Source organism: Tursiops truncatus, chromosome 20, assembly GCF_011762595.2.
Source record: "Tursiops truncatus isolate mTurTru1 chromosome 20, mTurTru1.mat.Y, whole genome shotgun sequence".
Taxonomy (NCBI): domain Eukaryota; kingdom Metazoa; phylum Chordata; class Mammalia; order Artiodactyla; family Delphinidae; genus Tursiops; species Tursiops truncatus.
In genome coordinates, this window is record NC_047053.1 from 13,693,363 (window position 1) to 13,718,006 (window position 24,644).

Here is a 24,644-nt window from a genome sequence, read left to right on the forward strand (position 1 = left end):
GCCACCTTACCTCAACTGTCTTATTCTAAATTTCAGTTGATTTTCTTATTTTTTCTTGATAAAGTACCATATTGTTTGAAAAATAGTGATAGTTGTTTCTCTCCCTTTTCAATGTTAAAATCTTTTTTTTTTTTTTTTTTGCAGTACGCAGGCCTCTCACTGCTGTGGCCTCTCCCATTGCGGAGCACAGGCTCCGGGTGCACAGGCTCAGCGGCCATGGCTCACGGGCCCAGCCGCTCCGCGGCATGTGGGATCCTCCCGGACCGGGTCACGAACCCGTGTCCCCTGCATCGGCAGGCAGACTCTCAACCACCGCGCCTCCAGGGAAGCCCTTAAAATCTTTTTTGAACGCTAATATGTGTGCTGCTGTATTGGCCAGGACCACAATAGTAGACGTTAAACAGCAGCAGATTGAGTGGACATGGTATTTACTATCTAAACAGGAGAAGAAAACATATAAGGACAAACCAATCAAGCCACAGATACTGCATAAGGAAACAATGGATTTATAACACATAAAAGAAGGAAAGTGGCAGACTCTTGACTACCAAGTGCTCCCTGCTCTTCATCTTACACTAATATTATTTAAAACCTTCCAAATCCTTCTAAGACCTCTGCTAGGCAGCTCCATCATGTTCCCTGGCAACGTGGGAGTTTGCTCTGTCTGCAGAGCAAATGTATTTCAGCCTGGCTCTTACATCAACAGCTCATTCAGTCTTTAGACTGACCATTCATAGTTCATGAGGTCAGTCACAGGCAAGTGTGACACTCAGGTGCCACATAAGCATGCGCTAGGATTCTTGGGGCTGAGGTTCTTTTTTTTTTTTAACATCTTTATTGGAGTATAATTGCTTTACAATGGTGTGTTAGTTTCTGCTTTATAACAAAGTGAATCAGCTATATGTATACATATATCCCCATATCTCTTCCCTCTTGCGTCTCCCTCCCACCCTCCCTGTCCCACCCCTCTAGGTGGTCACAAAGCACCGAGCTGATCTCCCTGTGCTAGGCGGCTGCTTCCCACTAGCTATCTATTTTACGTTTGGTAGTGTATATATGTCCATGCCACTCTCTCACTTTGTCCCAGCTTACCGTTCCCCCTCCCCATATCCTCAAGTCCGTTCTCTTATTCCCGCCTTGCCCCTAGGTTCTTCATGACCTTTTTTTCTTTTTTTTAGATTCCATATATATGTGTTGGCATACGGTATTTGTTTTTCTCTTTCTGACTTACTTCACTCTGTATGACAGTCTCTAGGTCGATCCACCTCACTACAAATAACGCAGTTCTGTTCCTTTTTATGTCTGAGTAATATTTCATTGCAGCTGTATTTACAATAGCTAGGACATGGAAGCAACCTAAGTGTCCATCAACAGATGAATGGATAAAGAAGATGTGGCATGTATATACAATGGGGCTGAGGTTCTTGTTGCTATATATAATGAAGATTCCTTCCCAAAATAGACTTTTAAGTCTCTGTAACTAATCAACTCTCTCTGCATTGTTCTTTTTGTTTTTAATGAAGTATAGTTAACTTATAATGTGTTAATTTCTGCTATACAACAGTGATTCAGTTATACATATATATACATTATTTTTTATATTTTGTTCCATTATGGTTTATCCAGGATATTGAATATAGTTCCTTGTGCTATACAGTAGGACTTTGTTATCCATTCTATATAAAATAGTTTGCCTCTGCTAATCCCAGAGTCCCAATCCATCCCTCCCCCAGTCCCCCTCCTCCCTGGCAACCACAAGTCTGTTCTATGTCTGTGAGTCTCTTTTGTAGATAAGTTCATTTGTGTCATATTTTTATTTTATTTATTTATTTTTAATTAATTTATTTTTGGCTGCATTGGGTCTTGGTTGCTGTGTGTGGGCTTTCTCTAATCGTGGCGAGTGGGGGCTACTCTTTGTTACAGTGCGTGGGCTTCTCATTGTGGTGGCTTCTCGTTGCAGAACACGGGCTCTAGGTGTGTGGACTTCAGCAGTTGTGGCACATGGGCTCAGTTGTTATGGCTCGTGGGCTCTAGAGCATAGGCTCAGTAGTTGTGGCACACAGGCTTAGTTGCTCTGCGGCATATGGGATCTTCCCGGACCAGGGCTCAAACCTGTGTCCCCTGCATTGGCAGGCAGATTCTTAACCACTGCACCACCAGGGATAGTCCTGTGTCATATTTTAGATTCCACATGTAAGTGATGTTGTATGGTATTTTCCTTTCTGTTTCTGACTTCACTTAGTATGATAATCTCTACATCCATTCATGTTGCTGCAAATGGCATTATTTCGTTCCTTTTCATGACTGAGTAGTATTCCACTATATATACATACCGCATCTTCTTTGTCCATTCACCTGTAGATGAACGTTTAGGTTGTTTCCATGCCTTGGCTATTGCGAATAGTGCTGCTGTGAACATAGGGGTGCACGTATCTTTTTGAATGCTAGTTCTTAGTTTCCAGCATTTAAGTTTTCACCTACAATCTTGCTGAGCTGTAATTAACTCCTGGCGTTGAGATTGACTGTGCATGGCACAAGACGCTACAGACTTAGCTTCACAGGAATGCTTTTCCTTCATTCATTTCTTAAGTACCAAGCGCCTACATAACCGTAGTTTACTACATAGGTTAATAGAGCTCAGCCTATAAAAGAAAAAACTAGATACTTAAATAGGAGCTTGGGGTCGCTATAGATATTATGATGCCACCTTAAAAACAGAAACTGAGAGTGCTAGTAAAGATGAGAATCTTAATATTTTTAAGGATAAAGTTACCAGAAAGGATGAAGCCATTGTCTATGTTTGTGTGCCAGGATGTGTCTATGAACAAACCTGCTCTCACCCCAAGAATTCCTTTCAAAACCAGTGAAAACCCACTTTGAAATATAATCTACAATAATTTAAATATCAAATCACTTCTGACTTATTAAAAATGAGGTTTGTGAAAATCTTAACATTGAAAATGCTTATGATAAGTGAAATATTAATATTCAAAATTAATTTAAAGGGACTTCCCTGGTGGCGCAGTGGTTAAGAATCCACCTGCCAATGCAGGGGACTTGGGTTTGAGACCTGGTCCGGGAAGACCCCATATGCCACAGAGCAACTAAGCCCGTGCGCCACAACTACTGAGCCTGCGCTCTAGACCCTGCAAGCCACAACTACCGAGCCCACGTGCCACAACTACTGAAGCCCGCGCGCCTAGAGCCCGTGCTCCGCAACAAGAGAAGCCACTGCAATGAGAAGCCTGCGCACCACAACAAAGAGTAGCCCCCGCTCACCGCAACTAGAGAAAAGCCCAGGAGCAGTGACGAAGACCTAACACAACCAAAAGTAAATAAATAAATAAAATTTAAAAAATTAATTTAAAGCATGATCTCAATGAAATATATAATAAATGCATATTCTACTATATATGTATACATATGGAAGAATTCTATTAAAATGTTAATAATCTGAGAGTAATATCTCTCAGTGGTGGCATTATTTATGATTATTATTTTCCATATTGCACAGGTTTTACTTTTTAAAGTATTACTTTTATGACCAAAAAACTAAAAAAAAAAAAAAGAAATCATATAAGTTAAAGTAAGCAAAATCAACCTTTTATGGAATTACTTATGAGACATGAAGACACTGAAAATTGTTGACCTGATGATTTAGGAAGGCAGCTGAATTTGTTCACAGCAATTTGCTGGTTCTAACTCATTTCAAAGGTAATTTCCTTAATGGATTAACGTCCTTGAATACTTTTTTTTTTTTTTTTTGCGGTACGCAGGCTTCTCACTGTTGTGTCCTCTCCCGTTGCGGAGCACAGGCTCCGGACGCGCAGGCTCAGCGGCCATGGCTCACAGGCCCAGCCGCTCCGCGGCACGTGGGATCCTCCCGGACCGGGTCACGAACCCGTGTCCCCTGCATCGGCAGGCGGACTCTCAACCACTGCGCCACCAGGGAAGCCCTTGAATACTTCTTAAGCTTGTAGGACTCACTCTGCTTTTAGTTAGGTGTAGCCATCTGCAAACAAGCAAATTTTTGCATTTATAGCAAAGGAAACGCCTATGTGAAAGGACTTTGAAAAAAACAGAGCAGTACACAAAGGCAAGCACTATATAATCAGCTCTTTGTGTAAATTATGGTTTTTATTGACAGGGATCATTATCACTGTGTACAAAAGCAAAGACTTTCCTGTGGTGTGCAGCTGTGGCCACTGTTTGCAGAAGCCACGTGCTTGGGTGTGACTGCTTCTCGGACTCAGAGTTTGCTATTGCAAATAGTCCAGGATATAACTGAAGAAGCTGCAGTCTGGAAGCTGGCTAAGGCAGGCCTAGGGCATCTTCAACCCAATAGATGTTTATTGAGAAGCTTACCAGCAAGTAACTGTGCTGTGGGGATACCAAGAGAAAGAACAATAATCCGGGCCTCTGCCCTGCATATAGTTTTTTTTTTTTTTTTTTTGTCTGTGCCAGTGGCATGTGGGATCTTAGTTCCTGGTCCAGGGATCGAACCTGCGCCCCCTGCAGTGGAAGCGTGGAGTCTTAACCACTGGACCGCCAGGGAAATCCCTGCCCTGCATATAGTTTACATGTATTTTTGAAAAGATCTCACCTAATTCTCACAGCCACCCTGTGAGTTAGGTAGAGGGACCCCCATTTACAGGGAAGGGTAGGTAGTTTTCTCCATGTCACACAGCTTCTGAGTAGCAGAGCCAAAACGGGCACTCAGGTCCTCTACTCCTAACCCTGGAGCTGCCATGGCTGCTTCCTGGATAGATAGGCCCCACCTGCCCATCAGGAGCATTCAGTCTGGAGGGGAAACACAAATGCAGGTATCAGTGAAAGGTGTTGATCAGGTGGTGTTACTGAATGCAAAGTACAAGGGGGAAAAAAAGGTAGGAACTAACTTCCTCCTGGCCACACTCTGAGTCCTGAGAGCAAGCTGCCTCCTTGAAATGCTGTCTGGCTTTTGCTGATGGTAGCCTGAAGGGAGTGATGTTCCATTAACGGCCATCACTTTCTTTCTCTTTGTCTGCCTCAGCATGAAGTAGTTGCAATCACCCTGGAACATGAATCAGGAGTCCAGGGTCCTAATTTGAGACTTGCCACTTCGTAGGGTGGCAATTCAGTTTACCATTTGCATCCAAGTCTCCTTATCTATAAAATGAAAATAATATGTTCACCTACCTCACTGGGTTATTTTGAGAACCAAGTGAAATAATACATGTAAAGTGCTTTGAAAAATTATGAAGTTAGGGCTTCCCTGGTGGCGCAGTGGTTAAGAGTCCGCCTGCCGATGCAGGGGACACAGGTTCGTGCCCCGGTCCGGGAGGATCCCACGTGCCACGGAGCGGCTGGGCCCCGTGAGCCATGGCCGCTGAGCCTGAGCGTCCGGAGCCTGTGCTCCACAACGGGAGAGGCCACAACAGTGAGAGGCCTGCGTACCGCAAAAAAAAAAAAAAAAAAAAAAAAAAATTATATATAAATATAAAATGGTGTTAATAATAGCAGCATCAGAGCCCATAAACTCCACCCCACACGTTTATATTTGTGGGTAAACAATTAGAAACAGTGGTTATTAATCAGCAACCACATTGTGAAAAAGAATTATGTACTCTCGCCTTGCTTATCAAGTTTGAAGGCAGAATAGTCATTAAGCACATTGACCTTGAAGGCAGAAAATACTGAATCCCAACTCTGCTACCAGCAGTGTGACCTTAGCAATATTTTAGTTGCTTTGGGTCTCATTTTGCAGACACACACTCACTCACACTGAGTGAGGACAACAGATTTTTCGCGAGGAACCAATGAGATAACTCATGCAAAATGCTGGATCCGGTACCTGGCACACAGTAAGCACTCAATAAGCATTAGCTTTAAAAAGTATCAAACATTTCTTGAGCGCCTGCAACGTGCCAGGTATAACTTAGGAAACAAAACAAAAAGATTCTGAGGGTTTTTTTTTTGTTGTTTTTTTGGGGTTTTTTGACCGCGCCAAACGGCATGCAGGATCTTAGTTCCCCAACCAGGGATCGAACCCGGGCCTGGCAGTGAGAGCGCCCAGTCCTAACCACTGGACCGCCAGGGAATTCCCGACATGGTCCTGTTTCAAGGAAAGCGCATACAAATAAAAACCAACTTGCTCACTACTCAAATGCAAAGGCAGTTTAGAAAATGAACTTATCAACCTGCCTGGAGAGACAGGTAAATTGAAACCTTCTTGCAGGAGGAAACAGTTGACTCAAGACTTCTGAAGGGTGAGTAGAAGTTTGTGTAAAAAAAAGCTTGATGCTTTTTGACATTATCGTTTGCCCACTTGAAAAGCCAGGGCTCACTTTATGCTTGTTGCCCTTCTGGTGGTTCAGCCTAAACATTCTGGTGACTTCATGAGCATGGTGTTGGAAACTGATTTTACTGGTTATTTTCTATGCATGAAACATCTGTTGTTTTGTTGTCGTTTCATAGACTCCTTAAGAGCTGTACAAACGACTTCTTGCATAGGGGGTAGATTGATCCCCATCACTGAAAAGTATTGGCATCCTTGATGCATGTTGCTGATCCCTTTAAGAAGAGAAGGCAGGGAGGACTTGTGACCACTTGTCCCTCTCTGGAAAAGCTGGAGCCAGAGGTGACTGGGATAAACGGGTAGGGAGTAGAAATTGCAATGCAGAAGGATTTGTTGTTCTGAAGAGAATGGAAGATAGCTGTCCTTTACCCGCATGCAAATGTGAATGTACAGAAAGCTTTTTATTTGCCAGATATCTTGCTACCAAATTGAAGTATCTTTCTTATTTCACCAAGGGTGTTACCGGTGAATTTGGGAGTTAGAGATGTTGCCCTAAGTGGAAGAAATATCAGACTTTTCTTTGGGTTTTCTGCTTCCTTAATGTTGCTTCCTAAATCCCTCACCTTAACCACATATACGACGACGTTAAAAGCTGTGTTTACATCGGCTTCTACACCAGCAACTGCCATGTTAGAGAAGTTTAATTGACATCTAAAGAAATAATGTTACCTTATGAAAGTCATAGAATCTTAAGAATTTTGAGCTGGAAGAACCAAAGAGAACTTGTAATTCAGCTTTTTCATTTCACAAATGAGGAAACTGGCCCAGGGAGGCTGAGCCCAGCTGTTCCAAAGGACTCTTACGGGGCTTTGGTTAGCATTTTGCATGATGGTGATTTGAAGAGACCCACAGTACCTTTCAATTGCTGTAGACATAAATGAATTGTCCTTCCCCCCACATTTGTAAGCTGAGGAAGATACAGACCAAAGTAAAACTCTGGCAAGTCCCAAGAGAAGAGAAGCCGGTAATACTGCAGTTACTGTATTGGTGCCATGTGACTGGGGCTGAGTGAAAATGATTCGATTCCGCCCACCCAAGTTCAGGGCATTTGGCCCGAGAACTTTGAAGTAAGCACAACGCTGTCAACAACAACAAAACAGTCACCAAGACGGGACAGCATCTTGACCCAAAGCCTAGAGACAGTACCGCAGTACCACGGGAAGTCTGCAGCCGTGAGATTCCACCTCGATGTGTGGCTTGAGAGAGGAACTGCTGGATCGATGCTCCTCTGGAGAAATTTCGGCGGTTGGCAGGACGTGGAAAAGCCATCTCTGGCCGGCAGAACGACCATTTCCTTAAGCCTCCCACTTGGAAGCGAGAGCGCTTCATAGATAAGTCAGGCGAGCAGACGGCCTCAAGCCCACCCGCCCTCTCCTTCCTTCGCCTGGAGAGACGCTCACCGCCCTGTTCGCGCCGAGCCACGCCCCTGTCCCGCGGGCTCACCCCACCCTGCTGGTCGGGGTCTAGGCCCGGAGCCTTTTCCTACCTGGCCCTCTCGGGGCCTCCCCCACCTCCCCTCCCTCGCCCGGTGGGCAGGTGCGGGGCAGTTCGTCAGCCAGGCGGGTCCCCGAGGGAGGGGGAGGCGTCAGCGGTGACGGAACAGAAGCCCCGAGAGCCTCGGCGCTTCCTCCACGGCCTCGGCCCGGCGGCGGCCACTCGCGCGCCGCTGGTCGGGGAAGCAACGTCCGCTCACTCGGGGCCCGGCGGGCAGCAGCTCCCGCTGCCGCCTACTCGCCGGCCGAGAAACCAGGGAAAGCCTCGGGGCCCAGGGGCGGTGGCGGCGAGACCCCGCCCCGCCCGGCCAGCCCGCTCCTATCGCGGTCCGCGGCCTGGTCACGCGGGGAGTGGCGCCGCGGGCTCGGGACCAGCGCCCGGCGGCTGCCGGAGTCGCGGCGGGCCGGGGCCGGGGCCGGGGCCGGGGGGCGGAGGGCGGAGGGTAGAAATAGGGGCGGGCAGGCCGCGTCAGTCCCGGAGCCGCGCGCGCGGAGCCGACTGAGCCACGCCGAGGGCGCCGAGCTAGGCGGCCGAGCCCGAGCACCCATGCTGCTGCCGCTGGCCTGGGGCTCGCTCCTCTTCCCGGGGCTCTTCGGGCTCTGCGCCTGGGGGCTGCGGCGCGCGCGGCCCGCCTGGACCCACAACGACTGCGTGCTGATCAGCACCAGGTACGGGGCGAGGCCGCGCCGCCGCCCGACCATGCGCCCCGGCTGCGCCCGCCCAACGCCGAGCCCAGGGCGGAAAAGGGGGACGACAGGAAGCGAGGGGGCCGCCTCCCGGGTCCTCGCCCAGTCCACGGCGCGGGCCGGAGAGCTCCGAGGACCCTGTGCAGCCTGCCCCCGGAGGGAGGGAGGCGGAGGAGGGTGGAGCGGGAGCAGGCTGGAGGGTGGGGGGCTGCCCACGCTGATGAGGACCGGGAGGGACGTCTCCCCGATGCTGACATCTGCCAGCTGCTTTGGGAGTCGGGAGCGCGGCGGCGGCCCTACCGTTTTCCTCGGCACCCTGGCGGCCGGGGGAAGTCAGGTTGAAGAGTTCTGGCTTCATGCTGTCCATGGGACTGGACTGAGCACTCTTTCCGTCCCCCCTCCCCCCTTTTCTCTTTTCTGTCGCACGTTAGGCTGGTTTCTTCAGTGCAGGCTGTGTTGGCCACCGGGTCTGGGATCATCATCATCCGCTCCTGTAGCCACGTGATCACCGACAGGTAACATCCAATGCCAGGTGAAAGCTACACCGATCACGGCGCTGGGCTTTTTCGAAGCTTCCGCATTTGAGTGGCTCACAGGTCCTAGTTCTTTATCAGCATGTGCCGTCAGGCAGCTGATTAATGGGTGAAACTTGGGCACTATAACTAGTTCCCTCCTCCTCTCCTCACCTTCAGCATCGCCAGCTTAGGAGAAAGTAAACTGAAGAAATGCTAGAGCATGACAGAGCCTGAGTCTGATTTAAGGTGGCGTGTTAGAGGACAGTGTGGTCCAACGATCCAGGTTCTTTATGCGATAGATAAATGTGAAAATTATTCAGAAGTGGAAGTGTGGCTTTTGGTTCTTTTAAATGATCTCCCTGGGGTTCTGCTGTGGAGCATTCATTGGCCAAGATAGGATGTGTGGTTAGCAGAACCCTGCTATGGAAAGGAACAAATCCACCACCCCTTTCTTTACAAATGCTTTCCTCTGAAAGATGAAGGTGATGAAGAGTTTTCTGGAGCTTTCAGAAAACTGACTCGAATGGGTGTGAAAGTTCAGTCCACAGGCAGGACAGGAAATGTGCATTCAGTGAAACAAATTATAGCGACCAGGCTGGTCTACTTTGTATAGTATTTAGACCTGGGTAACAGTGCCCCCCCCACCCCATTTTAAAGCCATCCTTTCAAAGCCATCCTTTTTTACCTGTCTTCCTAGAATCACCCTTTCCTCCTCACAGTTAAGTTGAAGAGCAATTGTCATATGTGCAGGGAAAGTTAATAGCCTTTCCTAATCCCTTTCTCATGTTTACTCTATTATGTGTCCTGGTTTTCACCTGTTGGGAATGGAATGGGAGGGGAGCCCGAGAGGGGCATCTATCTCACTGTGGCCTGCAAATTTGGTGCCTGGTTCTTATTTGGGATTAACCTTGCCATCAAGATTTTTGTGCTTTTCTTTTGCCTTTTTTTTTTTTTTTTTTAGAGAAAACCAGTTATTGGCGATGAATTGTAGATGCTGAGAGAAGATAGGTCAAGTGACTTTGATTGCATACACCAAAGACTAACAGCATTTTCTCAGCTGGGTTCAATTTTTATTTTAATTGAGCATTTCCTGATGGTGCAGCAGGCTCCCTCACTGCCCCCAGTTTGTCAGGTCAAACTTGAAACCTGCCTCCTTTGCAGAGATTAAGCTAAGACAGATGCAGCCCCCATGGCACTTGAGGGCAAGCGGCAGGCAGCTGCTACACATCTCAGGAAGAGATCTGCACACAATTAACTTTCAGTTCTGTAGCACGCTTGTGTTCTCCCCTCAGAAGCCATGTGTCTTAGTGGCTTGAGCATGGTAGCAAATCTAAGTTTGGCTTTTAGGGTCCTCCTTTTGTATATCTTTATGCCTTAGATCCATCCTCTACTTGCAAAATAGAGACAGACACCACCTTCTGTGCCCTCAACTTACATGGATGCACAAGGATGCCCTAAAGGCACCTAATCATCTGGAAAAAAAAGCCTTTTGGGGTTCATAGTCTGTACATCCAAATATTTTTCTATTCTATGTCTTTTAATTTTAGGCCTTCATATAGAATGTCTGTAGGTAGGAGGGGGTGTCTATGAATCTTCCTAAATTATCTGTAGGGTGTGATGCAGGGCCAGGGGTTTCATCAGCTCCTTAAAGAGACCCAGATCCCTAGTTCTCAATGTAAGCGCTTCTTTTTTTTTGGCCACACAGCTCACTTACGTTTAAGTAAGTGCCGAGGACCTGGGTTTGATCCTGGTCTGGGAACTAAGATCCCACAAACTGCATGGTGTGGCCAAAAATAATAATAGTAACAATTAAAAGTACTCTCATACTTTTAACTTTCTAATCTTCACAATAACTTCATCAGGAAAGTAAGACAAGGATTATTATCTTTTTTTTTTTTAATTATCTTCATTTTATAAAAAAAGTTAAGGTCGGGCTTCCCTGGTGGCGCAGTGGTTGGAGTCCGCCTGCCGATGCAGGGGACGCGGGTTCGTGCCCCAGTCTGGGAAGATCCCACGTGCCGCGGAGCGGCTGGGCCCGTGAACCATGGCCGCTGAGCCTGCGCGTCCGGAGCCTGTGCTCTGCAACGGGAGAGGCCACAACAGTGAGAGGCCCACGTACCGCAAAAAAAACAAAAACAAAAGTTAAGGTCCAGGCTAGTGCTAGCTAAGATTATAATCCAGATCGCTTGCTGGTAAGTCTTCAGGGAATTCAACTAACAGCCACAATTTCGCATCTTATTGAATTGGTACCGTGTGCAAAATTTTAAAACCCTAGGCTCCACGCAAGGGGAGAGGTCAGTTATATTTCAGATGAGTTTTTAATTGCTCTTCATAGTTGTTTTACTTTGGAATTGCTTCAAGAAAGCGATGGAGACCACAGATGGGCAGTAGAATAAATATTGCATCTTTTTGCCTCATTGGAACTTGGCTAATTAATTTACCTGAATGTATATTAAGTTTGCCATTACTTGTTTGCCTATGTCACTGCTTACTCATTATTTAGTTTTGCTGTGGTAAGTGTGGAATCATTCAGGAACAGAAATGTGAATGGCACTCTATATTCCTAATGTTGCAGTTCAGTGGACTGGCTCCTTAGGTTAAATGAAGACAAGGTTAAAAATACAGATTTGAGGTCCTGGGCACACCATGTTTAGTCTCTGAGGCGTGGAGCCCTTTATAAGCACTGCAGACGATTCTGATGTTCAGGTAGTTTAAGAACCATAAAACTAAATGGTTTCTTCTACCTAACACATGGGCGCTTGATAAAACTTTGCTGACTTAGTCTAATCCTTCCCAGGATAGTACATAATTTCAATTTAGATTTTGTTTTTCATGTAGATTTTCTGTAGAGTGACTATTTGGGGAACAAAATTTTGGAAATTGTAGAGACTTACCTTCTAATCTGCTCTGGGACAGTGATAAACTATCATTTTGACTCAGCAAATATTGATTCAACCCCTGTGGACAAGTAAATGGGAACACTGTCTTTTGTCCTAGCTTCTCTTTTGGTATCTATCTACTGTAAGGTAGTCCTTGAGCTCTCGGCTCATTTCCAGAGATATTTTTCTTGAATGAAACTGGGTTTAGCCATAGTATTGTAAAGAAAGTGGCCAGGGTTACTTCCTGGAAACTCCCTAGAGTGGGGTTGCAAACAGATTCAAGAGTAATGTCCCAACTATTGAGCAACTGAGTAGAGTTAAACTGGAAATACTGGGTTTGGGATTTGGGTCACTTTCCAAACCTGTTTCTTGGTGGGTCTGTGGAATCCCTGGTAGAGATATCTATCAAAGTCAGCTAATATCACAAAGTACCAGAAAATCCATTACAAATGAGTAGCTAAACCAGACAAACAGTGAGGGCAAGTCACTGAAACCCATGGTGCTGAGTGAATCCTTGCTTTCTACCTTTGACACTTGTGAGTTTGCCCTGTAATTTAGAGAAAGTTGTTCACTCTCCTTATTTGTCAGCTTCAGCATGTTCATTGTGAAGTATCTGGAGTAAAAACAGCTGATTAAGTACAAAGCTGATGCAGATGTGTTTAAGAAGAGGCTGGCTGTGAGCCTTCATAACGGATTTCCATAATTACTTCTTGGACCATCCATATGCTTTCTTTCAGGCACTGGCTTGCCCGAGAGTATGTCTGGTTTTTGATTCCATACATGATCTATGACTCCTACGCCATGTACCTCTGTGAATGGTACCGAACCAGGGACCAGAGCAGCAAACATCCCCTCACCATTTTTCGAAACTTCCTAAGTAAAAACCGCCTCATGATCACGCACCACGCAGTTATTCTGTTTGTCCTTGTGCCGGTCGCACAGGTAATGGCCTCCCAGGACAGGCACCAGTAGGTTCAGCCACTCATTCCTCCTGTTGAACTGGGTGTCCCAACTGTCAGACTGCCCCCTTTTCTTCCCCTTTCCTGCTGCCCCCACTGCCCTCCTGCCAGCTGCTGCCACAGTGTAGAAAGGAGTTAAATCTGAAATGTCTGTGATCCTCTTTACTGGCAATCCCCCAGCCCTCTGTGATGCCCAAGCATTTGTCAAAGGTTCTGCCTTTAGTTCATACAATATAATAGAAAACACCATAAAAATTGTTTCAAAGAAATGAGCGTAGCTCCATCAACTGGTTATTTGCTCTGACAGTGCCCAGAGAGGGCTGTTTGCATTATTTTGATGTCACAAAAGCACAGACTCTCAAAGCAAAAAGCCTCATAATTTCTCCCCAGATCCATTTTTTCCCATTAAAAAAACTCACCCAACAAGGAAGAGAAATGGGAGTGCAGAGGGGAGACTAGTAATTCCAAAGTGCCTACCAGGTGACAGGTGCTTGATTTAAAAACTTGTAGCTTGGGGACTTCCCTGGGGGTCCAGTGGTTAGTACTTCACCTTCCAACGCAGGGGGTGCGGGTTCGACCCCTGGTCGGGGAGCTAAGATCCCACATGCCTCACGGCCAAAAAACCAAAACATAAAACAGAAGCAAAATTGTGACAAATTCAATAAAGACTTTAAGAATGGTCCACATAAAAAAAAAAACTTTAAAAAAATTTGTTGCTTTCTAATCATTAGAAATTATTAGAAATAATTAGAAATGATAATTAGAAAATATTAGCCCTATACCATAGAGGAAGAAACTGGGGCTCTATGAGTTTACGTACCTCGCTCGGTGGTACTAAGAGACAGAACTGCTATCCCAATACTGCTTGCTTGCTTTCTATATTTGGCCGCGCCTTGTGGCTCGTGGGGGATCTTAGTTCCCCAGCCAGGGGTTGAAGCTGGGCCACAGCAGCAAAAGTGCCAAGTCCTAACCGCTCGACTGCTAGGGAATTCCCTATACTGCTTTCTTGAAAGGATAAACGGAGAGGTAGAGTGCATGACATTCTTTAATAAGTCTCTCTTGATTGTGTTGGGGACCCTAACATCAGGCATGGGCCCTGGTGCATATTTCGTGGAACTGAACTGGCTTAAGTGCCTGCCCTTGGCATGACTAAGTTGGATACCCAAAAGTGGGCTGCAGAGTTCCTTTTGGCTGACACTGAAATTCTAGAGAAAGCTCAGTGTGTGATGCAGTTGCCTCTGGACCATGAGGATTCCAAGTGTGAACTGGTCTGCACTGGCCCGTTTAGCACTTCCATTTCCCTGCATGGTTGCTCAGGGTTACCCTTTTCAATAGCCCTAGTTAGAATTTTCCTTCCGGTGGTTCCTTAACCTCCATTACTTATTTCCCTTTTTCCTCTTTTCCTCTGCAGAGGCTTAGGGGAGAGCTTGGGGACTTCTTTGTTGGCTGCATCTTCATGGCAGAACTGAGTACTCCGTTTGTGTCGCTGGGCAGAGTTCTGATTCAGGCACGTATGAAAGGAGTGGCAGAAAGTGCCGAGGGAACAGACTCTGCTTCTCCTTGGTAGATTAAGAGGGTTTGGAGAAACTTCTTTAGTGCTACCAATAGTGGGGTAGGAGACCCTTGAACAGACTTAAAGGTCAGTTGGTCTTTCGAGCCAGTGGGATTGAAAAATTGTACATTTGATTCAAATTCGATCCAGTTCTTCATATATATTTATCCTGGTCACAGAGTTTCTCTAACCCACCGTTCCTGTGCTCCTGTCAGCTGGGTGGCTTAGATCAAATTTCACATCACTGTTGGAAACAGTATGAGACTCTCTGCATATACAAATACGGCAGTGCTCAATCATCTTTTCTACAAGTGTCCGAAAAGGAGACGCTTGGCCTGTCCGTTGTGGGACTCAGGCTAGTCATTCCCTGAAAGTGACCCTGTGCTCTCCTTCCCTCTTTTGCAGCTAAAGCAGCAGCACACGCTGCTGTACAAGGTGAACGGAATCCTCACGCTGACCACCTTCTTCTCATGTCGGATCCTCCTTTTCCCCTTCATGTACTGGTCCTACGGCCAGCAGCAGGGACTGAGCCTGCTCCAAGTGCCGTTCCACATTCCTTTCTACTGCAATGTGGCCAACGCCTTCCTCATCGCTCCCCAGATCTACTGGTTCTCTCTGCTGTGCAAGAAGGCAGTCCGGCTCTTTGATGCTCCCCCAGCCAAAAAGGATGGTTAATTGCTCCATGAGCCAGGCAGTGAGGGCGCCTCCTCCACTCAGTATTCCCGTGGACCAAACTGCAGATTGTGCCCTGGGTGGCCTCAGCCTTTTGGGTATTGATAAGCAGAGGGATTAGCGTTTCTCTAAAGAATATTCCTATCACCTCTCGTTTCTAACCTGCCCCTTTTGCAAAAGCACTTTTTCCTTAGTAACAACTATTGGATCCCGTCAGACCTCCACTGGCAGCAAGGTGGTTTAACGTGAAGCCCAAGGATCCTTCCTTGGGTCTTATCTCAAGGGCTCTGGAGGTAGAAGCATGGGGTGTGGAGATAGGTGGACCAAGGTGACAAGGAACTGGGCACCTGCCTGGTCCTCATATTGGTGGCTCCCCACCTTTCCAGCCACTCAGGGAGTATCCACACATACTGGGCCAGCAGAAGCAAGTGATGACTTGGTTCTTTTCTTGTGATGTTGGCCTGGGAAAATCGTTGTGGGTAGGTAGTTTTTTTATTGTTTACTAGATAACCCGTAGGTCCTTTGCCTCATCCTTTCATCCATGTGCCAACATTGAATTCTCCTGTCTACCGACTTCTGATCAGAAGTCTCACTGGCGGGGTGGGGTAGATGGCAGGGATGGGAACCTGAAGCACCTGAGTAGGTAGGAAGGCCAATAGGTCAGCACCTCTGCAGGCTGACTTGGTTAGACCAACAGTCACAGATACTATTCCCTTTTTAGCATGTCCCTTAAGCCCAGATTTCCCCATATCCACACACACAGGATGCTCTTATTAAAAACTATAGGGGTAAAGTGAAATGATGGCTACCGAGCTATTCACTGGGTAACCCCGCTTTGACACTGTCCTTATCCTATGAAGCAGAACGGACTGCTGTATTCCAAACCATGAGATGTCTCATCTAGACTGCCTCCTGATAAGCCAGAGCTTGTGGTCCAAAGTCTGTTCCTATCTGACTTACTGCCATTTAGCCACAGAAGGCTGGAGAGCAAAAGTGCAAGTCAGCCCTGGCCAAATTATGTTCTGTAGACTGACTCCTTCACCCACCATTTACCGATAGGATCCTCTGGTGCCAACACTAATTGCTCCTGAACGACAAGGATGGGTTTTAGAAACTGCTACCATGAAGTTTTTTCCCAAGCAGTAGTGAAAAACTAGATTTTTAAAAGTGCCTTTTAATTCACTGTTGTCTGTGAACTTTTAAAGTACTGAGTGTGTAACAGTGTCTCAAATTTTGACTATTTCAGTCTTTAATGGGTGCCATTTAAAAACATAAAATGCTGTAATTTTTTTACCGTTTTGTTTACTATCCGTATATCTTTATAAATCACCCCTGTGGTGACTAAGTTGCACTAATATTTTCCAACTTATTCTCATTTGTGAAATATATCCACGCCGACTTCTGGTAAGACCTGTCCTGTGACCAACTGGAATGGCTGCTGTGTGCTATTGTTTCTGTTCTGTGTTCTTCTCCGTGTAACTGGCAGAGGTGGGCTGTTGCAGGGGAAGGGTGTGTGTGAATGCCTTCAGCCTCCAGCAGAGCCTAGCTCATACCTCACTCTAACATGTTTCTGTAATTCATGGTGCCAAGAGTACACTGCAGAGTTCTAGAGTTCTAGCCCAGTGGTCACGTAACTTTAGACCCTTTCTTCTCTTCCCAGGTGAATCCCAACTAGGAGTCAGGAGGGTGGAAACCCAATTGTAGGCCGCAGACAGAGCCAGCCCACTTTAGGTGCGGGGGGAGAGAACTTGAATACTGCCTCACTGTGATGGGGGTATGGAGCTGTCCTTCCTTGCCTCCCAATTAAACACTTCCCTAACGAGTCCTCATGGTTCTGGAATATATCCTGGGCACGCATTTGCACACACCATTCCCTGCTCCCACATGTTCTTCAAAACCGTGACAACCGGGACTTCCCTGGTGGTGCAGTGGTTAAGACGCCACGCTCCCAGTGCAGGGGGCCAGGGTTCGATCCCTGGCCAGGGAACTAGATCCCAAATGCATGTCGCAACTGAGTTCCCATGCCACAACTAAAACAGCTGGTGAGTCACGACTAAGGAGCCTGTGAGCCACAACTAAGGAGCCCACTTGCCACACTAAGACCTGATAGATAGATAAATAAAACAAACAGAAAAACCAACCAACCAACCCATGACAACCCACCCCAGGCAGAAGATAATTACACCCATCCTTTAAACACGCCTCTGTGGTGATTACCAGACAGTATCAGCACAGCCCCTTCGAGATCCACTGAATGGACAGCGTTAACACTGTGGGGCAGAAGTCCTCGATTCAGAAGAGACCCATTTTCCTGAGGTCACTGACCTCCCTCCCACCCACCCAACATTTCATGTTCTTGGTCCAACCCTCTCCTTTTACACTGGTTGCAGGCCTTGTGCGCACACAAATCACATGGCCAATTGGTAGCAGAAAAGAGTCCCTTTCCTAGTTCCTGCCCTTTCCAAGATACGGCGAAATGAGTCTTAAAGAGACTTTCAGTGCAACAGAACACACGTACCTCGTAGTTAGTCCACCTGGGTGGTTTCACCTTTAGACTTACTTGCCGGATTCTAGGGTGGAGAAGCCCGGTGATGAACACGCGCCTCCCAGCTTGACTTGATCTTCACGACTGGCTGTGCCCAATTTCAGCGTGTACTGATGAGCCTAGACTATTGATAAGAAAGTCTCAAAAGAGGCAAGATAAAACTCAAAAGAGAATTTTATTACAATCTGTATGTTACAAATACCTAAGAAACTATTTTCTTTACAATGTCGTCAGATTTTTGGGCTTGTGTAAAATTTCACGTAACCGAAAAATTTGTGTTTTTCAGCTGTAGCCCCCGTAGACCTGGCCAGGTTGAGGCCCAGCTGTTTTCTGACCCACGAAGGTCAGAAGTTGCTGATCTTCTGCAGGAGGGTTTGGCGCCGCTCCTCGGGGCTAATGTTCTCGGCGATGGACTTTAAGAAGTGCTGCTCGTTTACTTTCTGGAGCAAGGAGCTGACAGAAGGGTTGGTCTTGCTCAGGGTTTCGTAGCAGGTGAGGATCTCCAAGGCCAAAACATACAGTGGTTCACACACCTCCTGGTGGAGCATGGCCATGATGTGCAGAACGTGACAGAACACCTGGGTGTAAAAAAACAGGGTTTCCTGGGTCAGGTCCTGCTCTTGTCCTTGGGCCCAAGGGCCAACTGACTGTATCAACCGAACAGAGTCCAGGAGGTTGGTCAGGCTGTTGCAGAGGAGCTTGACCACATGGCTCCAGCCTTCCACAGGGAGCCAGTTATGGCAACTCTGGCTGCAGAGAAACTGGAAAGCTCTCAGCAAGAGTACGGAGAGTTGGAGCTCCTGGGCAAAGGGCTTCAGGTTGAGCAGAGGGACAAACTGAATATACTCCAGGCTGTAGGGGACATGCAGGAGCTGCTTCTCCAACAGTCTCCTGGTCAGCTGGTGAAGGCACTGCCACTCCTGGGGGCTGCACCACGGCATGACCTGCACCAGGGCCACCAGGAAGCCCTTGCTGAACAACCTGACCTCCTCAGGGTTGCCCACATCCACCACCAGCAGGGCGAGCATCTGCTCAGAGATGCTGCTGGAGATGCAGGAGCACTCCATCCAGGCCAGGAGGCCTGTGCCGGGCCCATACCTGGGGCGGGCCTGGCAGGTCCACTTGTCCTCAGAAAGCTTGCAGATCTCAAAGAGCGTGGCTGGTACCTCACACTTGAAGTGGCCCTCAAAGAAGCTCTTCAGTCTCAGGCCCACAGTCCAGTCCAGCTGCTCCAGCTTCCCGTGGAGCCAGGACAGGGACTTGACCCAGGTGTCCGGGGAGAAGGTCTCGGCGTTAGCCGACACCACCTCACAGAGGAGCTCCAGGATGTGGATCACCAGGTCCTTCCTGTCCAGGGGGAGGCAGCGCTTCTCCTTGGGGAGCTGCCAGTATCTGCTGAAGCCATTCAGGAGCTGGCACAGGCTGAAGATGAGTGGGAACGGAGAGCAGGTCTGCAGCCAGTATTCCTCTAGACATGTGTTTGCTTCCAGAGTCTGGATGAAGATCCTCAGACTGAGGTCCACCTCTTTGACGTCGAGCATCAGGAAAGGCAGGACGAATTCCTTTAGCACCTCATCTGGCTTGAGAAGAGCAGCAACTGGAATCCCTTGGGGCTTCACAGGATTCACCAGGCATCTCAGGAACTCCAGAAACTGCTTCTCTTCCCTGGGTGTAGAGAACTTCGTCCAGACTGTTTCTTTGAGGCAGGACACCACGATCGTCGTGGAGGGATTTGGACCCTGCTCTTCCGCGAACCTGAGGGCGGGGAAGGCGGTGAGAATCTGAGCCAGGAACCTGTGGGTGCCAAGGTTGGCCACGGCCATGCTGCACACTTTCTTCACCGTGATCTCCGGGTGCAGAATGACTAGGCGGGCCACAGAAGCGATGGCATTAGCCAAGCCCTGTTCAGAAGCGCTCTGCGTGAGCTGGTTAAAAGTCGTGTTGAGGTCTTCCTGAAACCCCTCCAAGTGACCCAACAACTTCTCAGAGAGGCCCTTGCGCCCCCAGGAGAGCAGGACGCCCGAGAGGACTTTATTTTTATCTGGCAGTGAGAGGTGTGCATGACACTCCAGGATCAAGTCGATGACCTGTTTGATCTGGGGTCTGGGGACAGCCCCGTCTGCCGCGCTGACGTCCACCACTGCTTCCAGCAGCTCTAACACCAGGCCGGGCTCCTGGAAGACAGCCCGGCTGCTGGCCAGGCAGGCCAGCCACTCATCCGAGAAGGCCCACTTCCTCTCAGAAGCGAAAATGTAGCACATTTCCATGTGCCGGTCCAACTTCTGCTCGATGATGGCCATGGCGATGGAGGCAGTGATGTCCTTCTCAAAGCCCTTGTTCTTCAGCACCCTGTTCGTGTCCTTCAGGAAGTCACCCACGCACTCCGCCAGCTCAGAAGCCACCTGCCTCTCTTCCTTGGACAGGCTAGCGGTGTCCAGGTAGAGCTTCAGGTTCTGGCTGAAGGAGGTCAGGCTGTCGCACAGCCGGTAGCTGCTGTAGCTCGTCCCCTGGCTGCCACCGAGCGTGGCCCGCAGCTCCTCCCGCCACTCCCGCAGCAGGCTGTGCAGGAACTCGAAGCCCACGAGGATCGTCTCGCTCGGCAGCCTGGCCAGTGAGGTCAGGCTGATGTCCCGCTCTGCCTCCTTCACCTTCTCTGCCAGTGCCTGCTGGTGATATGGGTTCTGGGTGTCCGTGTTCCACACGGAGATCACCGTGGCCAGTTTGTCTAGGTACACAGTGGCGGACACTTCCTGGGGGTTGTCCTCCATCAGTGCAAACACGGTCAGCATGTCAGCCAAGTTGGCCAAGGCGCAACACTTCATCCCGGGGCACAGGATCCTATCCTGGATTTGCTTCAGCCCAGTGAGCAGCATGCCCAGCAGGGGCATGGTAGGACACACATCCGGGTCGGACTTAAACCTCTTTGGAGGGTGGGAGAACTCATCTGAAGAGGACAGGTACTTATGGGCCATTGTCCGGAACTGGGAGAGCAGGGGGTCCTGCTGATTGCCCTTGTGCTTCATCATTTCCCACCAAACGTCGAGGAAGAAGGCCACATCCTTCGAAGAAGTGTCGATAGTCATGTGCTCCAAAAAGCGCTCTAGTTCTGCATGGCAGACAGTAGTGGGCAAGGCCATCAGGAGCTGGATAAAGAGTCCGGAAGCTTCCAGGGACTTAAGCAGCTCAAAGAGGACCGTGTGGTTGATGGTGGGGATCATGTTGCCCACGGAGAAGAACACATCTTCCTGCCACAGGGTTTCAGTGTCAGAAGGCGTGACAGGGTAGGGCTGCAGAGCCTTGGCCCAGATGATAATCAGAGCTTTCTTCTTCCAGGCGAAGGGCTGGGAGCAGGCCGTGGCAGAGGAGATCTCCCTCAGAGCCTCCACAATCGGCCGCCCGACATGCTCCCAGTCAGACTTGGTCAATTCTGCCAGTGTTTTGGGGCGGAACAGCTGCTCGGCCAGCAAGAAGCCCCCATGCAGAACAGTCATTTCTTCACAGATATTCAAAGGTCCTGCACAGACAGAAGTCCAATAGAATAGAATGTGGTGAAAAATTTTCAGAACAGCAAGCAGAGGTTAGAGGGAGAGGCAGCAGTTGGTCAGCAGGCTGTCATTATTAGGGTTAGAGATGAAAAGGGTTCTGAATGAAATCAGTGGGAGAGGGGGAAGAAGGGATGGTTCTAGGACCCGCTGCAGAGCTGAAGTCAAAGGATTAACCTGAGGAATAAAAAAGGACTCCCAAGCTCTCTAGCCTGGACCTGGGAAGACAACGGGCACTACTGCAAACAGGGAACACGAGAGATGTGCTTGGAAGGAACACTGATACGTCTTGGTCATTTGGAGTTTGAGGTAGAACATTAAGGTAGAAACGTCCTCCAGCAATGGAAACACAGGGCTGAAGCTCAGGAGGCAAGTCAACCTTGAAATGTGACTCAGGAAGGAGCCTGCCCAGAGGCAAGGCCCTCCAGCAAAGGATGGGCCAGCAGAAGATTTGAGGAAGAAGGGCTGGCTGAGAGAGAGAAAGAGAGCGCAAGGACAGTACCAAACTACAGCGGCCACCAAGTACTTACTGCAGGACTTGACAACTGAGCTTCTAAGTACCGATACAGACTAGGAAGGGCGTGGACCAGGACTGTCTGCACAGCAGCACTCAGACAAGCCCTGCTTCTCTTTTTTCTCTTAAAGCCTTGTCTTGGAAACAGATTTCAAACGTTCTGCCTTTTGGGGAAACAGTTCAATTCCCACAGCTCTTTCCATCAAAGAGAATAAGCTACTAATGGTCCTGGTTCTCTGGTAGAAGCCAAGAAGTAGATAGAAAAAAATACTGTACTAGATTCAGAAAAGTCCTTCTTCAGTGAGCCCTGAGTTGACACAGACTTAGCAAGGAAGGCATCTTGGGATGTTTAATTAGACATGGGTTTAACTCCTAGCTCAGCCATTTAAAAGTGGTGTGGGCTTCCCTGGTGGCGCAGTGGTTGACAGTCCACCTGCTGATGCAGGGGACACGGGTTCGTGCCCCAGTCCGGGAAGATCCCAGATGCTGCGGAGCGGCTGGGCCCGTGAGCCATGGCCACTGAGCCTGCGCATCCGGAGCCTGTGCTCCGCAACGGGAGAGGCCACAACAGTTAGAGGCCCGCGTACCGGGGTGGGATGGGGGGGGGAAGTGGTGTGATCTTGGACAGATTACTTCTCTGAACTTCTGCATATGTGGGGATAATACAGACTTCACATTATGACCCTGAGGATCAAATAATACATACAGTCAAGCCCCTGGCATTGGGTCCACACCCACTGTTGGCTCCCAATCCCATCTTCCAGGGCTGTTGAGGGTTAGGTAAGATATATACAATTAAGAATCAGGCTACAGGGCTTCCCTGGTGGCGCAGTGGTTGAGAGTCTGCCTGCTGATGCAGGGGACACGGGTTCGTGCCCCGGTCCGGGAGGATCCCACGTGCCACAGAGCGGCTAGGCCCGTGAGCCATGGCCGCTGAGCCTGCACGTCCGGAGCCTGTGCTCTGCAACGGGAAAGGCCACAACAGTGAGAGGCCCGCGTAATACAAAATAGAATCAGGCTACAAAGAGCCTAAGTGCTCGATAAACGCTGGTTCTCCCAAACCTTTCCACTGTTGCCAGGACCAGAATCTTGTCCCTATTCTTTGCCTCCTCCAGCTCAGAAACAGGACATGTCTTTCTTAGGTATATTTCCTTTGGGCCAGAAACTAAATCATCGTACAAACATTGCTCACTCTTCAATGTTCCTGACCCCTCTCCCCTTTCCCAGGGCCCCTTCCTCAGTCCCTCAGGCCCTCAAGAACACAGCTTCCCCATTTTCATGGGCCAGGAGACTATCCTGCCCCTTCCATCTGGAACAGCACTCCTATGCAACCCGCTGGTGAAGGCAATCCATCTTGGTGCCCAGTGGCTGAGGCAGACTCCCAGGAAGAGCCAGGTTGCTGAGAGGTCTCCCTGGGGGTTCTGGCCTTTCTTTCTGGTTCAGGCTGCTCTCCCAGGGCCCCCCAAAAGGCTCCCTTCTGACTCTGTAAATTTAATTTTATTGCTCTACCTGCTCAGCTGAGATGTTTGGCCCCTGAGACCCACCTTCCAGAGACGGTAAGTATATACTCATGCCACCTGAAGGAGTAAGTCCCAGAAGCAGTTAATGGCTGGGCGAATCCCAAGTGTTTTATCACGAATGGTTAACTGGCGCTTGTGAGTGCCCGCTCCTTATGTTTAAGCGCTTACTCTGTACCAGGCACTGTGCTAGTTGGTATGTGTATCTTTTCATCGTCAGATCAACATTTTGAGGACCATTCCTGTTTTAGAGATGGAAACATTAAGACTCAAACAATTTGCTCAGGTTGTCGGAACTGCAAAGCAGTGGGCTGGGACAGAGATCACCACAGCTGCAGGGCTCCAAACTCTTCCAACTCTACCTTTCCACCACGGAACAGCTGGCTGGGGACAGGGACCAGAACATTTCTCAACAGCCTACTAATACTGGCACATCTTGGGGAGCCTCACCCCAGCTCTCCCAGAACAGCTCTTGGTCTTATGCCCTTAAGAGCACATCCAGCAGCGGGGGAGGCTGGGCAAGGAGCCGCCGATTTATACCAGCTGTCCCCTCCCTTCTCCCAGACCTGGCATCTGGAGAATCAAGACGCACGTTGCCGCCTCGGCTGCTGCAACCCGTGCCCACAACTGCTGGTCTGAAGAACGCTAGTCCTGCGCAAGGCACCGGACTCGACACTGTACACACGTGATCTCAGTGAAAACTCCCCCAAACTCTGTGAGGCTGATACGGTATCATCATCCCCGTTTATCCACGAGGACCTCAACGCTTGCTCAAGAACTTAGTAGACGTTCAATAAATGAGATCGTTGGGGATACGGGATTCCCCGGGGCGCCGCCGGAGCCCGGCCTTTTCCAAAGCACGTGCCCGAACCTGTCCACTCTCGCGAACGCTAACTTCACATCCGCTGGCCCCTTCACGTGGAAAGGGGCCTGGAGCCGGCAAGAGGCGAGCGGAAGAGCGGCGGGTAGAGCCCGGCCCCCCGACCTCCGGTCTCCAAGACACCCCCGCCCTCCCAAACCCCTCCCCGGCCCGGAGGTCTCCCTCAGCCCGGGCCCACTCAGCACTGCCTGGTCGCCGGTTGCTTAACGCGGCCCACGCGGGCCCAGAGGAACCGAACACCCACCTAGATCCATGGCGGCGACGCTGACTGCGGCGCGGGTCGCCCCTCCCCCGCCAGGCCGCGAGGGCGGCGCAAGCGTCACGGCACAATAGGCGGTCCCGGGGGGCGGGACAATGGGCGGCGCCTCGGCCCCCGCCCGCAGTCTCAGCTCGTGCTATGCGCGGATCCCGGCATATGTACGCCGCTCCGCGCGCACGCGCGGTCCCACCTAAGCGCCCGCGGTATCGGGGCCGCCAGACCCACAGCTCCCTCTATCGGCCAGAGGCCTCCAACCAGGCAACAGGCAGGTACCCGCGCCTCCATCCCACGGC

General features: G+C 49.3%; 2 protein-coding genes across 8 annotated transcripts; one reads left to right on the forward strand and one right to left on the reverse strand.

The window, feature by feature from the left end:
* Positions 1 to 5,698: 5,698 nt before the first annotated feature.
* Positions 5,699 to 21,554, forward strand: TLCD3A (TLC domain containing 3A). Of its 6 annotated transcripts, XM_004324728.4 has the most exons (5): positions 6,606 to 8,499; positions 8,949 to 9,032; positions 12,649 to 12,853; positions 14,282 to 14,377; positions 14,828 to 16,445. In XM_004324728.4, the coding sequence occupies exons 1-5, from the start codon at positions 8,378 to 8,380 to the stop codon at positions 15,095 to 15,097; spliced, it is 777 nt and encodes a 258-aa protein (XP_004324776.2). In that variant the 5' UTR covers positions 6,606 to 8,377; the 3' UTR covers positions 15,098 to 16,445. The 6 variants fall into 6 exon arrangements, 5 of the variants coding, with proteins under 5 accessions (XP_073653988.1, XP_073653987.1, XP_019782504.2 ...); XR_012328681.1 differs by lacking the exons at positions 12,649 to 12,853; positions 14,282 to 14,377; positions 14,828 to 16,445 and adding exons at positions 16,755 to 16,825; positions 17,926 to 21,554 and having other exon boundaries at positions 5,699 to 8,499; XM_019926944.3 differs by lacking the exon at positions 12,649 to 12,853 and having other exon boundaries at positions 6,274 to 8,499; positions 14,828 to 14,963.
* GEMIN4 (gem nuclear organelle associated protein 4) lies at positions 17,796 to 24,630 on the reverse strand. Of its 2 annotated transcripts, none has more exons than XM_004324727.4 (2): positions 24,337 to 24,630; positions 17,796 to 21,153 (listed from the first exon to the last, which is right to left on the reverse strand). In XM_004324727.4, the coding sequence occupies exons 1-2, from the start codon at positions 24,344 to 24,346 to the stop codon at positions 17,984 to 17,986; spliced, it is 3,180 nt and encodes a 1,059-aa protein (XP_004324775.3). In that variant the 5' UTR covers positions 24,347 to 24,630; the 3' UTR covers positions 17,796 to 17,983. The 2 variants fall into 2 exon arrangements, with proteins under 2 accessions (XP_004324775.3, XP_073653984.1); XM_073797883.1 differs by lacking the exon at positions 24,337 to 24,630 and adding an exon at positions 23,779 to 24,177.
* Positions 24,631 to 24,644: the final 14 nt, after the last annotated feature.